The 15,904-nt window shown below is 46.4% G+C and overlaps 1 protein-coding gene across 1 annotated transcript in view; it reads left to right on the top strand.

Moving 5' to 3' along the window:
* AFAP1L1 (actin filament associated protein 1 like 1) overlaps window positions 1-14,722 on the top strand; it is a 73,498-nt gene extending 58,776 nt beyond the window's left edge. The window contains exons 9-19 of the mRNA XM_033139916.1: window positions 1,963-2,058; window positions 2,224-2,317; window positions 3,098-3,250; window positions 3,994-4,205; window positions 5,808-5,953; window positions 6,365-6,443; window positions 7,054-7,165; window positions 9,649-9,813; window positions 10,922-11,100; window positions 12,094-12,222; window positions 13,063-14,722. Coding sequence (XP_032995807.1) covers window positions 1,963-2,058; window positions 2,224-2,317; window positions 3,098-3,250; window positions 3,994-4,205; window positions 5,808-5,953; window positions 6,365-6,443; window positions 7,054-7,165; window positions 9,649-9,813; window positions 10,922-11,100; window positions 12,094-12,222; window positions 13,063-13,086 — 1,389 coding nt within the window. The 3' untranslated portion in view covers window positions 13,087-14,722. The remainder of the gene's footprint in view (window positions 1-1,962; window positions 2,059-2,223; window positions 2,318-3,097; window positions 3,251-3,993; window positions 4,206-5,807; window positions 5,954-6,364; window positions 6,444-7,053; window positions 7,166-9,648; window positions 9,814-10,921; window positions 11,101-12,093; window positions 12,223-13,062) is intronic.
* The last annotated feature ends 1,182 nt before the right edge of the window (window positions 14,723-15,904 follow it).

Here is a 15,904-nt window from a genome sequence, read left to right as displayed (position 1 = left end):
CCAGTGGGGAGGAGGGGTCTTTCCTACTCAGCCTCTTATCACCCCCTGCCTGGCTGCAGGAGAGAAATAGCCAGCCAGCAGGGCAGACCCTGACACCCCCTTCCTATAGTCTGGAATTGCAGGGCTGCAGGAAAGGGGCTGTTTTGATTCACACATGCCCGCCCACCCCCCACTCTTTCCTGCCTTTGTTCTGAAGCACTGCAGATTCAGTAGGAAGCTCTGTGAGATGAAATCACCAATTCTGCCTGATGGCGGGGTCTGGAAAAGGTGGCGTTTTCAGTGCTTCTTGATGGTAGTGTCTCAGAGAAGCCACTATTCCTACCTATCCAAAACACAGAGTGGGTGAGGGCTTGTGTGTGTGTGTGTGTGTGCGCGCGCATATGCTGCATCACTGATACTTGGCTTTCTCAGTTGCTCTTTCTCTTCCCTCCCCTTCCCCCCCCAAAAGCCTGTGGCCTTCCAGTTGACTACAACTCCCACCATCCCTGTCCACTGGCCAGGCTTGCTGGAGCTGATGGGAGCTGGAGTCCATTGACATCTGGACGCGGTGTGGTGGCAATTTCTAGCTAACAGATGCTAGTGGTTTACAACAACATTGTGATAGCCCCATGCTTGTTCATTCATGGCTTTCTGCCATGGATACCAGCAGGTGATCTCCATGAAAGACATATTGATTTAACCCCTCCAGCTCAGCTTTGTGGCACAAATGGTGACTCTTTCAATTTGACACACCTCCCTGCTGCCGCACCTTTCCAGGCTCTCTTTTTGGGATTGATGCTTGGATGCTGGAGGTTAAACCGGAGGAAGCACAATGCAACACGCAGGCTAGGTAGTTTATTATAATGGCATTCTGGGTCCAGGGATTGTGCATTTTGTGGTTCAATTTATTTTCCGTCTTGGCAGAGCAAGTGTACTTTGGCATGAGTACTGTCAGGAACCTCAGCATTTATTAAAACCGTCCATTCCTCCCTGTACTGGTTGTTTTTAGAACTCCTCTGACTTTGCCCTTGCTCCATATCACTCACTGGCTCAAAGCATCTCCACCCCGCTGGCCTGGGATGCAACTCTTCAGGTCCTCCCTTCCTCAGAAATGTGAATACTCTGTTGGCACTGATCCAATAGGCACTCTGGTGGCTAAACCCCACTTGCGGCTCAGAAATTGCAGTCTCTGAAATGAGAATACCTGAGCAGATGAATTTAATTCACCCAGACCTGTTCTGAAGCCTGAAGACAACCTATTTCTGAAGGTGACAGGGTGGGAAGTGGGTCTGTTAAAAGAAATAAAAGAGAGTCTGCCTTCCTGTACCCCCCAGTCCTCACTTGGGTTTCCGTGGGACATCTTGTGTCAACACCCATGGCTGAAATGTTACAGAAACCAGAGATAGGAAGAGCAAAAGTAATTGACAACCAGCCAGTGAATTGTATTGGAAGCTAATGGGCCTTGAGTTAAATTAGGACAAAATACAAAAACTGACTTTATTTAGGTCAGGGATAATAGCCTGCTTCTGTATTCTCAGAGGCCACTTTATTGCATTAAAAAATCCCAAAGAGAAATGAATAGTTAAGGTTGGCATATAACTCTCTCTCTCTCCCAGATTGGACACGTTTTCTATCCATTTCCTTATAAGAAGGGCTTTTTTTCCAGCCAGAACTCAGTTTTGGCACCTTTTCCCCTAGAAAAACAGCACTGCTTACAAGACACACAATGGGCAAACATTAAAAAATTGGTAGTCTGACTAAGGGCCTGATAGATAGCTTGCTGGAATCCAGTTTGGCCCTTTGACTGCTAGTCTTCAGTACTGAAAGCTACTGTTTCCCTTCTGTCTGGTAACTGAGACTCGGTGGCACATTTGTTGCTGAGAAGCCATTGCTGGATGTTTTGCAACAAAGTGAGCTTTCAGTTGCAGCTGATGGGCTACCAGTGTTTCTATTGTGTTGACACTCAACCCTCTCCTCCTGCAGGTGATAAAGGAAGTGAGCAGTCCCAGTGGAGGAGGACTGAGTGGAACAGAAGTTCTTACATCTCCTCTGCTTACGTGCAAGGTGGACCATGACAAGGTAGCTTGTCGCTCAGAGCCAAAGTAGCAGTGATGTTAATGAATGAATACAATCCGTGTGCACAGTTTTTCTTTTAGCTGCTATAGGGGGTCTGAGCAGCCAAGGGATTGTGAGTTTAACCCTTTCTCCCCTGCTGTGCTCACAACAAAAATCTCCTTTGCCCAGAGGTCATCTCAGGACAAACAGACATCTGACTCAGACAGTGTGGCAACCGCAGAAAACTGCTCTTCCGTGACTCGGAGAGAAGCCCATGAGCAAGGCGAGTCCCTGGTTACTTTCCTCTTCCCCTAAGAGCCAGGTGTTGTTTTTGGTTGAGGCAGCAAGAAATGCAGCACTTGGACTAGAGCTCCTGGGTTTAAATCCCTGCTCGACTACAATGCACACAGGTCTCGGCATCTCAGCCCAACCTACCTCACAGGGTTGTTGTGAAGTGGGAAAGACCTTAAATGCTGCCCTCAGCTCCTTGGAAAACGGATGGGAGATAAATGTAATAAATAGTTCCTGGGCTTAAAAGCAAAACAAAACCCAGGTTCCATCTTGTGTAACAATGACCCCTTTTGCTGTTCCCATTGGGAGCAGAGTTACCATTGTGCCAGAATTGCTAGGTCGGTCGCCCTGCACTTTTCTTTTGGACTAGTGAGTCATGTTGCACATGCTAGTTCTGTGAAAATTGTATCATGAAGGTTAAAGCACTCTACTGTATTTCTGAATTTGCTGTGTTGCCGCTATGGTCAGTTGGCTCTTAATACCCGTAAGAGAATATTCCAGCCTGTAGTTTCTAGCTGTATTTCAGACTAGTTAGTGTTTTTCATATTTATCCCTTCACTTGACCTCCCTTATCCTCTTCATGACATTTTTCAATCTGATGATGATGATGGTGATGAGAGAGAGAGTGTGTGTGTGTGTGAGAGAGAGAGTGAGAGAGTGTGTTCTGGAGGTATGAGGTGGGGGAGAACAGACCTTTAGTTACCTCACAGTTTCTTTGTTTTGGTCAGATACACCATGTCTTGGTTTTAAGCTCTGCTTCTTCTCCCTGTAGGTAAAGGCAAAAAAAGTGGCTTGGCGGACTTAAAAGGCTCTGTAAGTCGAGCAGCCGGGAGGAAAATCACCAGAATAATCAGTTTCTCCAAGAAGAAGCCATCCCCTGAGGACACCCAGACATCCTCTACGGAGGAAGACATCCCATGTTGTGGTTTGTACTGGAGTAGGAGGGCAGTTGAAATGCAAACCATTCATTAGCTGGTGCCTTAAGAGGGGTCCAGTTGGGCTCCCTTGTCCCAGTTTCCGATTGCACTGTGTTATGTCAGACGATACAGCACTGCAGGGGATGCAACAACAATACTGCAGAACGGAGCGTGAGAGGTGGGGGTGCCGAATTTTAGCATCGTATAGGGTGCTTCTGAAATTAGAGAGCGCAAAGTCCACCACTGCAAATATGTTGCCCACCCCCATATCCGATAGTTAAATCTTAAGTGTTTGATTGTACAGCTGTCATTTCTTACTTATAGGAGTGAATCAGCTGCTTTATGGCAAAGACAAGAGCACTAACATTCATAATCTATTTTATGCACACACAAAAACAGACCTGTAAATAAAACGTTTTAAGTGTGTTTTAAGTACAATATACAATGTGGCACTAGATGGAGGTGGTGAGCTTTATGGAAAATTCAATGCATTTTTAAAAACGCTTTTTTTTTCAGAGCAGTTTTTATATGTGTCTAGATTCCACCCAAGTGACTTGGCTGATACTCATTCAGGCAAACATCTCATTGAGCAAAAGTAATGCTTGGCTCTTGGAACTGATCTTCTGATTTGAAATCTGTCATGCCTAAGCTCAGCATTTCCTTGTTTCCTAGGAGACAAGATTTAGGCTCTTATTTATCCCATAATGGTCACTGTATTGCTGATCAAATGTCTTTGTGCATCTCCTGGCAGGCTACTTGAATGTTCTGGTTAACCAGTGCTGGAAGGAGCGCTGGTGTCGTTTGAAAGGCAACACCCTCTATTTCCACAAGGACCGGACGGACTTAAGGACCCACGTGAATGCCGTCGTCCTCCGGGGCTGTGAGGTGGCACCAGGACTGGGCCCCAAGCACCCATTTGCGTTCCGCATCCTTCGCAACAGCCAAGAGGTCTCTGCCTTGGAGGTGAGCGAGGATTCACTCTGGACGGCTCTGCTGAGGAAGCTGCAGTCCCGTTGGCAGGGCCTTGATTTGGCCAACGACCAGGGTGTAGGCAGACAAGGCTGGGCACCTGGGCATCCTGCAGAACATAGCATTTAAGAGCAATGCCTTGAATGCTGGAAGAACTCTCTAGAGCCCTTCATGTGCGGTACAAAGATACATGAAATTCAGCCTGCGGCAAAGGCATTTGTTAAAGCAGTATGGGTTGTATACAGTCATACCTTGGATCTCGAACACCTTGGCTCCTGAACAAATTGGCTCCTGAATGATTGAAACCCAGAAGTGAGTGTTTCCGGTTTTCAAATGTTCTTTTGGAAGGCAGACATCCGATGGGGCTTCTGATTGGCTGCAGGAGCTTCCTGCAGCCAATCAGAAGCCGCACTTTGGTTCCTGAACGTTTTTGGAAGTCGAGCGGGCTTCCAGAACGGATTCCATTCGACTTCCAAGGTACAACTGTACCTCACAGCGGCAGAAAATAATTTCTCTTATTTATTATATTAACAGAGTTAACCTACTTCATGCTGCTTGTTTCATAAAGTATGATGAAAGCTTAAATGTGCCTCAGTTTCACTTAATGCGCTATAACTTCACTTGGACCTTACGGGATCCGAGCAGATATTTGGACATCTGAATACATATAAAGATCATACTGAAAACATATACATAAAACATGATCTCTAAGCAGACCAAGAGAGAGATTGAGAACACGTGGTGAAGCAATGGTATTCTTTGGCCACGTGCCCATCTTGATTTATTCATTTCAATTGTGGGCCGAGGTTCTGTCACGCTTTTGCAAAGGCTTCCCCTTGTGGTGCTGCGATAAAAACACCAGCCTGTGTTGAAGGGGGAGGTGAGAAGATGTATATGATGCAGCAGTAGCCTGACTATGGCTGCAATCCTAGGCACATTGACTTGGGACTAAGTCACACTCAATGCAACGGGACTTATTTCTGAGTAGACATGCCTAGGATTGCAATGTACTTCCCCCCACCTTCACCCCCCAACTCTGCCTGTGCACTGTCAACCCAAATCACAACCCGTTTTCAGGGTCATGTGGGACAGCCCTGAACAGCCAGATATTCTGGTGGCATATGGATAATAATAGAAAGCTTCCTTATTCAGAGTCAGACCACTGGTCTCTCTAGCTGAGTGATGTCCACACTGACTGGAAGTGGCTCACCAGGATGTTTCCTATCCCTCCTGGAGATGCAGAGGATTAGACCAAGGACCTTTTGCACGCAGAGCAAATGCTCTGTGACTGAGCTGTGGCCCTTTCCAATAATACACACAATATATTCAGAATTCACGTCCTCCCCAGCTTCTTTAGAGACCTTTCGCTTACATGGCAGTTTCAGCCTTGCACAGACAGGATGCCTTTTCAAATATCCCTATGGTGAAGGGCACAGCTGTAAATTTGGGAAATGGGGCACCTGGTGTAAAGGAACAATGCACTCTGGAAAGACATGTCCTTGACCATGTTTCCTTGTAGGAAGAGTGTAGACTTGGCTGTTGCCCAGAGCAATATGTGTGCTTCCTTTCACTTTAAACTATTGTCTTACTCCTCAGGCGAGCAGCTATGAAGACCTGGGGCGCTGGCTTGGGCTCCTGCTGGTTGAAACTGGCTCCCAGACAGCCCCAGAAGCCTTGCATTATGACTATGTGGATGTGGAGAAAATCGCCAACATCATCAATGCTGTGAGACACTCTTACATGTAAGCGCTTCTTCCGCTAGCACTCCGTGACGCAGCCGGGTGTGGAAACCATCTTGCTTCCTGGATAACTGCAGTCACTCTTAACTTCTTAGATGCACACTTCACCTTTTGACTTGATTTGGTTTAATATATGTGTTCCACATTTCCAACAACATTTTTCAGGTTTGTACCCAACATGATATGTGTGAGGTATAACCACTCTTGTGTTGCCCAAAATACAGGGCTTGGCAGAAGTTTTATGGTGCGATAGTATCTACCAACCCAACATGGGAGGGCCTGTGTTTGGATTCATTTTGTTATCGCAGAGAGTGGCAGGAAGATCTCAATCGTTCTTGCTGGTAAAGACTGTCAGATTTTGCAATCAGCACTAGAGATATAGAGCATGTTTTGTCTGTTTCTCTGCCTCTTCAGGTGGGCCAGCTCCTCCCTTGAGAACCAAACAGATGCTTCCCGTGTATTATACGATGAAGTTCCCTATGAGAAGGTGGAGGTATTTGAAAAAAGATATGCAGAATTGCCACAACCCTCTTCTCTCCACTGCTTCCTTTCCCTAACAGCACTCTTCTCCCTGCCTGCATGTGCTTCCAAGTGCTTGGCAACTGACAAACAGTTTTGCCCAAGCAGAGGCACTTGGAGAAGCCTGCTTCTCAAGCAGCTATGCTGCATGGGAAGAAACTGGACTTATTGCTCATGCCCATCATTCACTCACTCACTCATTCAGTTTTATTTGTATGCCACTTTTCCACAAAAAGAAATGCTCAAAGTGGCTTAAAAAAAAAGAAATTGGGATGCATCTCAAACAAACACTACAAAAACTATTTCCTCATAACATAGCAAAAACATAACATAGCTACAATTTCATAGCATAGCAATACAACAATAACAATTTCTTAATAACATATTAATAACATAATAACATGCTAAAGAAAACCCACATTCCAATACTATAAATATAACACAGTAACTTAAACAACACACAGCACCAAGAGCAAAAAGAATGTTTCACCTTAATCCTAGAAATACCCTTCCCATGTTGGCCATCATTATTGGTCCTCCTTGACACCCTCTGAAATGGCTTCTTTGTGCTTTTCTGTGTGCAGCTAGAAAAATCAGGGCGGCCGTCGGGGTCCCAGGTGAAGCGCCATGGCTCCTCTTGCAGCGAGAAATCGCGCCGTGTGGATCCACAAGTGAAAGTCAAGCGCCATGCGTCAAGTAGGTTTGGATCCTGACGTGGGATGCTTGTGGTGGCTCTCTTATCAGCCAGTTGGAATGGGGAGGGGAAAGACTCTGAGCTGGCAATCCCTAAAGAGCCATTTCCAGTAGTATAAGCTTATACAACACTCAGTTGCTGCTTGATGGCTCCACTTCTGTCTCAGTTTTTGCTTTCTCATTATTTGTGTCCTGTTTTCTAATGGGACAAGGATTGCTAATTTGCAGGCCGGGCCAAAGTCTGGATGGGTTTAATGCACAGTACTACCTATTCGCCTTTGCAGCTTCTCTCTTAGTTGAGGTTCAAGCATGAAATGGGGAGAACATGGCTGACAGAGGAAGAGCCTCTGTTTGTTGGTAGGACCTGTGCTTTGAATGCAGTAGGTCTCAAGCTCAGTTGAGCCTTGTGTCAAAATGAGGCTTCTCCTTTTGGAGCTGCATCAAAACTGATTCTGTGATCTCCAACCGTTCCCCTTCGCAGGGCAGAATTGTTGTTATCAGGAACTGATTGGAGCTTTACCAGATAGCAATGGCCCTGAACATGTACGATCAGCACTGTGTTACACACACAGACACACCCTGGTGGTCTTTCCCAATGCTGATCAGAGGTTGCTAAAAGCCTTGCAAGAACTACCAGCCAAATGGGTGAGGGTAACGGAAACGGCTTCACACTGATGAAACATTTCATCAGCTTTTTGTACCTCTTGGGAGTCCAGGCCCCTGTTTTGGCAAGCCGTTCTGACAACCCAAAACAGCCAAACCTAAGGGAAATAAAATTGCAGGCTTTTGAGTACAGCTGTAGTAGGATTCTTTGCCTCTCCAAGTTGGGTCAGAGGGAAAATAAATCCTTGTCTGAAACCCTGGAGAGCTGCTGTCACACTAGACAATACTGAATTAGATGGAGCCAATGGCCCGACTCGGTAAACAGCAAATTCTAACCTGCCCACATTTCTTATTGAGAAGGCGGAAATCTCAATAGAAAATTTGGTGTACAGTCAAACCTTGGTTCTTGAACATAATCTGGTCTGGAAGTCAGTTCGACTCCCAAAACCATTCAAAAACCGAGGCATGGCCTCTGATTGGCTGCAGGAGTTCCCTGCACTCAAGCAGAAGCCATGTCAGATGTTTGGGTTCCAAAGAACATTAAAAAACCTGAACACTTACTTCCGGGTTTTGGGCGTTTGGGAGCCAAAACGTACGAGTTCCAAGGCATTCAAGAACCAAGGTACAACTGTACTGGCAGTGTTTCCCATTTGTAGCTACTGCTTCTGAGCACACGTGTTTAGGATTGCAGAGGTGGGTCTCCTTCCTTCTGTGAAAACTGTTCTCTGCACAGAGCAGGGTTGGGGGACCTCCTGGAAAGGAAGCCAAATGCAGTACTCCAGGTTTCTCTCTCCCCCCCCCCCCCAAGGCCTCTCCTCAGGCCACATCCTTCACTGCCTCTGCATTGCACCCTTTTGTGTTTTTTGCACGGCAGAAGTGTGACCTTGAATTCTTATGGTGATTCTTGTTTTCCTGGATGAAGGATAGAGAAAGGTGTTTGTGTGTGTGTAAAAACTAACCTGGTGTACAAAGGCAACATCCACATTTGTTGTTCTTCCCACTTTGCTTCTGCCCCCCCCCAAAAAAAGGTTATCCAAAAGGGAACATGACCCTCAGGCTGCAAAAGGTTCCTTGACCTTGGTAGAGAATCCCAAGTTTCTTTTTAGAATCTCTTATGATGCTCCAGGAACGTTGAGCTGAATCCATCTTGGATTCCTGTAAGAAAAGTGAGGTTATAAAGAACTAGGCAGAGGGCCTTCTCGGTAGTGGCACCTGCCATGTGGAATGTCCTATCATCAGATGTCAAAGGGATAAATAATTATATGACCTCCCATAGACATCTGAAAGCAGTCCTGTATCGGGAAGCTTTTGATGTGTGATATTCTGTTGGAAGCTACCCAGAGAGGCTGGGGCAATCAAATCAGATGGGCAGGGAACAAATTATTATTATTATTATTATTATTATTATTATTATTAGCTCCCTCTGAAGTTTGAGCTACAAGAACACCATGTTCCACTTAATTATATTGTTTTGCACAGGCAGCTCTCCAGTGGCTGTAAATTGTAACTGTATCAATACAGTTTAAATCAATTTTACAAGAATGCCAAACTTTGCTGGAAGTCTTAGCAGCTCCAGTTCATAATTGGATGTGTGCTTGTGCTCCCATAAGCGAGTTCTCCTGCGCCAGCAACATTAATAATCAGCAATCTCTGGGCAGCAATGCAGAAGCTCTGTTGGGAAAGCAGGTGCCTTGGTTCTTGACTGTTGGTTCAATTCATTTCAGGCTACAGTCTGGTGTTGTGCATCTTTGAGCTTGTTCAGCCCTGAGCTTGCATTTAAAATCATCTGCTGTCAAGGCAGAGCTAAACAAAAAAACAAAAACTCTTACCTCAGGTGCCTAACTGAGGGCCGTGTCTCTTAACTTATCCCCCTCCCCTTGCAGATGCCAATAACTACAAGTACGGCAAGAACCGGGCTGAGGAAGATGCCAGGAGGTTCCTGACTGAGAAGGACAAACTGGAGAAAGAGAAAGCTTCTATCCGGAATGAACTGATGGGCCTGCGGAAGGAAAAGCGGGAGCTCCGAGAGGCTATGAAGGGAAGCTCAGGTATATGCCCCTGCTGGAGAAACAGTTCTCCCACTGCCACATCCCTTTTTCCCTGACCATTTTGCAGAGAAACCTCTCTCCCGAGTTGCATTTAACTCCCACATAAAGTCCAGTATACAGGGCCAGATTAAGCCCTTTAGAGACCCTAAGCACTTAAAATATTTTAATGCCCCCATATATATATAATTCAAAATATAAACAACAATCAACTGTAAAATAAAATTTTATTTTTCGAAATGAATCAAACCTAAAGATGGAAAATAATGTTTATTTTTATACACTTCCACTTTGTTGATATTTGAAAATTTTGCCAACTTCTGTTCATTTAATTTGTGGGTGGGGAGGCACCCTCTTGTCCTCCTCCTGCTCCTTCTCAGACAGATAAATGTGTCGGTGCCAGTAGAACGCTGAGCTCACAGTGGCCTTGGCTAAAGCACCTGCCCCTTTATCCTAGGACTCCTTGCAGTCAGGAACAAAAGAAGGTCTCTTGTTATTCCTGATGAAAGAGGATGGCTGCTGATAAAGGCCAATGTAGGAGGCATTTGTTGCAAAATATTTGCCTCAATAGCAACATCAAACCTGCTGTGTAGTTTTGCATCTTATTTCTCAGCCCCGACATGCCCTGTGCTGGATATATCCCTAATATTGGTTACTTACAAAACACATTTATTTCTGCTCAGCACTGCCAGCTTTAGCAGTAGCTTCAAATTAGCCACAGAAACAGTTGCAGGCTCCTTCCGCAGAGGAAAGCCCAGGCGCGCCATCTACTGGAAGAATAATTCTAGTAATGGAAATTGCACAGCTAATTGCCTGGGAGCTGGCAGAATCCAGGTCTTTTCTTCCTTATTGCTTTTGATGCGTTGCAGATAATGTGGAGAACGTGAGCTGCCTTGCCTCTCGTGGACACATTAAGAAAGAGGCATCAGCTGCCGAGAACGCTGACCCAGTTCCTGTTTCCCAAATGTCTCCTTGGCGGTGGGATTGGGCGGGGGAGAGATTCCCTTTGCCCTTGCCCACCCTCACACTTTCTCTAAGCTCCCTGGCATGTGTCCCCTTCTCCAAGCCTGGAGCCACAGGCTGACCTTGCTCCCATGTATCTGTTAAACAGGGAAAGACCTGAAAGAGCTGGAGCATCGTGTTGCGGCCCTGGAGGATCAGTGCAAAGCCAACGAGGCCAGGCGCGTGGACCTTGAGCTCAAGCTCACAGAGGTGAAAGACAGGCTGAAGCAGTCGCTGGCAGGAGGGCCGGCTCTGGGGCTGACTGTGACCAGCAAAGGTGAAAACAAGGTGAGGAGGACACAGCTGCTTCCTCTTCTAGACTTAGACGGTTAGGGCTGCTTCAGTCGAGATGATCGTTTCCTACATAAGTGCAGAACAAAAATGGGCGCACATAGAGTCCCAGGGAGCCAGGATTATTGGAACACAGGAAGCTGACTTCTGCTGAGTCAGACCACCAGTCTGCCTAGTTATGTATTGTCTACACTGACTATCAGGGGCTGTCCGGGGTTTCAGAAAGGGATGTTTCCCTGTCTTACTTGGAGATGCCAGGGATTGAACCAAGGATCCTCTGAATGCAAAGGAGCTTGCCCTAACCTTCTCAGTAACTGCTGAACCTGACCTTGATGGGGGTGCCCAGGGGATCATAGAATTGTTGGAAGGGATCCTGAGGGTCATCTAGCCCAACCCCCTCAGCCTTGCTCCAAGCCCCAGAGAAAGGGGGTACAATACGTACTTATTTAAGGCATGCATTTGCCACTCCCCCCAGGATGAGTCCCAGAATGATAATAAACAATGGAGAAACAAGTGGAGCAGCAGAGCAAACCGCAATCCGTTCGTAGCAGCGGTAGCCAGTGTGGTGTTCTCGCGATGATGCTGGACTGCAAATCAGTTCTAGCCAGCATGGACCAGGGTTATGGATGATGGGACTTGCAGTCCAACCACACCTGGAGGGGGCACCATGATGGCTAGGCCTGTTTTACAGAAAGTCTTGTGTAAAAAGAAATCCAACAGCTGAAAAGTGCCTCTCCTACCTTGCTTGCTTTCCACCAAGCCTCAGAAGACTGGGGCCAGCTCCACAAAGGCCTCTAAAGATTGTCTTCATTGACAGGTAGATGGGTGGGAGAGAAGGCAACCCATCCTACTAAGCTTTCCACCCATTTTCACAGAGACCATTAATGCCGGCCAAAATACATTTTAGTGATAGCAACCTAGTTTCTCTAGTATCTCCCCCTGCTTGAATCTCTGAACAACTTTTCAGTCACTTGTTATGTTTCTTTCCAGGAGCCTGAGCCCCAGTCAAGTGGAAGCCCCCCTGAGCACTTGGTCCCGGTTAACTGCGCAGCGGAAATGAGGAAGCGAAGCCCCTCCCTCCTTCCTGCCCACAAGGGGAATGTGCTGCAGAAGGCCAAGGTACAGCAGGCTCGGCTCGGCTCCCCTAGCTGGGCGCCAGCAGTACACCCCCTCCTCCTCACTTGCTCCCAAAATCTTCAGGACCCACACAGGGGTAGGGAACATCAGGCCTGGGGGCCAAATGCAGCCCTCTTTATCTGGCTCTTGAGGCCCTTCCCAGGCCACACCCGCTTTGCACAGGCTACACCTCTCGTAAGCCTTGCTCCTCCTCATCGATCTTGGGTGTTTTTCACCTGGCTGGGATGCGTCTCCAAACTCTGATCATGCCTCTGGCTTACCTGGATGGAAGGTGAAGAGGCATGTTTGAACATGTGTAGAAACAAAGCAATTTACTGTGCAAAGGTAAAATTCACATGCACTGCTCTGTCCATTTTTGCCTCTGGCCCAACCCACCACCAGCATACAGCCCCCAGAAGGGGATGTGGCCCTCAGGCTGATCCTAGTGGAAGCGAAATCCTTTGACGAGGGTGTTGTGACATATATATCATATGTTAGTGTGTACTACAGAGTGTAAACTGTCGTTGGGTGTTGTTGCCCTTAAACGTAGAATCTTCCTTTCGCAATTTCCCAGCACAGAGGCCTGATCTGGATTGGGGGCCTTGGTGGGGGGAATCCTAATCCTTTGCTCACTGCTGATCCAGCTCTTCCCCTCTCCTGGTCTGCTGCATCTATGTAAAAGTAAAATCCTGCAGTTAATGTCAAACCACAAGACTCATTGGAACTGGGCCCCAAATCTCCAGAATTCCATTTTGGATCCAGAGCTCAGCAGTCTCTTTCTAGGCTTCATATCTCTTTTGCAACCCAGGACTCATCAGCTCCGCTATTTCTCCCTCTTTCTAGGAATGGGAAATGAAGAAATCATAAAAGGGTCACTGGGCCTCCATCTCCGGGAAGAACCCCTCTCGAGCATTGGGACACATTTGGGAAAGGCTAGAGCAGTGCAAGAGCCTCTCATCCCTCAAGGAAACCGCAGAAGGATGCTGGGGGACTTGGTTCTTCAGCAGGGAGAGCACCCACCCTCCCGCAAATGAAGGATTACCAAGCAAAACTGATGTGGGTAAAAGGGGAGGGAAGGGGGAGTTTGGGAAGCAGGGTGGGTAAGGGAAATCCTTTCAAGGATGTTGGTTTTTTTTAAGTGTGTCCTCAGAATTCTCCTCTTTGAGTGGCCTGTGAGGAGCACCTCAAATAGATCTGGCATGCCAGCTGTCTAGATTCTGCTCTTGGTTAATGAAATTAACAAAGAGCCATTAAAAAATTGGAACGTAGATACTTTGGTCTGGTGGGGAGAGATGATGATGAGATGGTTCGGACATCCTCACTCATTCAAGTCAACCAAAGACCTTGGGCAAGTCACTTCTTAACGTTTCTTGCTGCAGCTCCTCTCTTGGGTTGGAAACCAGGTGAGTGTTCCTCACCACAAGGAAATGAGGCATGACACACAGAAGTGCCTTGCAATCGATTGTCGAAAGATGCTATTTGCAGCCCTTGACACTGTCAGCCTGCTTCCCTGTCCTGCTCTCTGCCAAACCAGATCAAGGAAACTACTGTTGACTTAGGCCCAGAGGCAAGGGCACAACAGGGAGAAGACATTGTCCACATGGTGGTTCAGTTTAAATCTCAGGGCTTTTCATATTGACCTGTGCCAGAGCACTCCTGTCAACTTCTGTAGTCTCTCTCAGGCTGCCATGTAAGTTTTTAAAATGTGTTGGATAAGATCAATAGCTTCCGGAGGGCAAGGAGTAATATCCGCCATCCCACTCCCCCAGGACAGACTCTAAAAGTGCCCAAGTGTTGTAACAAATCCATTTGCCCACTCCCTGCCTCCTCCCCCCCCCCGCCGTTTTTGCTGCACAGCAGAGCTAGACTCCCACTTGCAAGTGAGAAAGGGGAGTGAATAAATGGACTGATGTGGCTAGAGAAATGGCTTCTGCAAAAAAAAAAAAAAATCCCTGTTGCAGAGCTATTTTTTTTCAAGGGTGCTGTCTCTAGTCAGCAGAACAGTGGCTGAATACTTTTTCCCTTTCTGTGAATCAGCCACTAGAAGATAGTATGTGCATGCACTAAATTACAGACATTATGCTGCCATTTCTAAAAAATATGTCTCTCCGATCACGGGTGGGATGGGTGGGAGAGTGTTTTGGGTGGGTCTTGTTTCTGCAGTGTGGGGAGCCCAGCTGCCTTCATGTGTATAAGGAGTCTGGCCAGTTTCAGGCCTGCTTCATTCATTGAATACAAAATCTAAAACTTGAGACCTTCAGAAGAGGCCCCAAGGTGAACCCTACAGCAAATGCAGTGATCCTCTTTGCTGTGTCATTCCAACAGACCAAAAGCTGTAGTGACCTACTTTTCTTTTATAGGGGGAGGTGGGTAGGATGCTTATCTCTTTGTGGGTGCATATTGTGGCATACATTTTTACTATTTAAGATTTGTCTGCACTTTAAGATCTGGATCCCCTCCCTCTGTTGCCCCCCCCCCCAATAAAATATGATCTTTGTACAGAGCTGTATGTGTTCATTTTTTCTTCTAAATTTCAAGGCAGTTTTGGGTTGTAAACGTAGAAGTTGCAGCAACTTGCCTGTTACTTATGGTTCACATAGAAATGTGTATGCATACATTATCTATCTCCTAGGTTTTGGTAGGAGAGTGGCTGTAATACTTCACAACAACTTTGGCTCCAGCTTGATGCTTCCAAAATGGCGCAAGCTTAAGACAGAATCATGATCTTTTCTGGTTTACAGGGGGATGAAACTATCTGTAACAAGAATAGACAAAGTAGAAACTGTACCATCTGTATGAGAAGCCTACCCCTTAATCATAAGCACATTGATTTCAACAGAGCAAGGAACCAGGTATAATGCCAGACCCTCTGAGGGTCCCTATTTTCCAGGGATGTCCCTGATTTAGAGAAAACATCCCAGTTTCTGATTTGATCCCGGAATATCTCACTTTTCCTTAGGATGTCCCTACTGTATTTTCATTGGAAAAATGTTGGAGGGTATGGAGTTATTTGACTCCCGAGCTGTCTAAAGGCAATTTTGTAAAGTTAGGGCATGTGGGGGAGTAAATGAGAGGGGTGAGGAAAGAGTAGGAAAGTGACTAAATCAGGACTGAAGTCCTAAAGATTGCAATGTAAGCTGTGTACACATTGCATTTTTTTCCAGGCTCCCATGTTCTCCCACTGCTGGTGTTGGAAGCAGAGTATACCTGCCATTTGCCACATTAGCCACCTGTATCCTGTAGTTTCTTGAGTAGTAATGCTGTTTGGTATGCTTTCCCTCAAGCCAGCTTCTCTCTGATTTGGGAACATGAGCCATGGTTAAACATGTGAGCATTTGAGACAGCCATCGCACATGCACAGATGACAGCTTCACTGAAAAGGAGTTTTTAGGGGGGGGGATGCATGCACAGGAAAACAAATTGGGCAATGCCCACCACGTGAAGACATATCGCGACATAACAATGCAACTTAAAAGTCAGCGAGTGGAAACTACCTTGCTGTGTTTTAGGTTGTTAATGTGTACATAACCTTAGTTGCCTTTTCTCTTGTTCAAATAACTCCAAAAATCTCTTCTGACTGTGCTTATCTGGAGTTTCACGTGTGGTTCTTGTTAGTAACAGATTTAAGTTGCTAAATGTTGACCTGTTAAATGTTACCTAAATGTTAGTAGTAACATTTTTGCGA

This window comes from Lacerta agilis, chromosome 2 (assembly GCF_009819535.1).
Source record: "Lacerta agilis isolate rLacAgi1 chromosome 2, rLacAgi1.pri, whole genome shotgun sequence".
In the NCBI taxonomy this organism is placed as follows: Eukaryota; Metazoa; Chordata; class Lepidosauria; order Squamata; family Lacertidae; genus Lacerta; species Lacerta agilis.
This window is presented reverse-complemented; position numbering and strand designations above follow the sequence as displayed.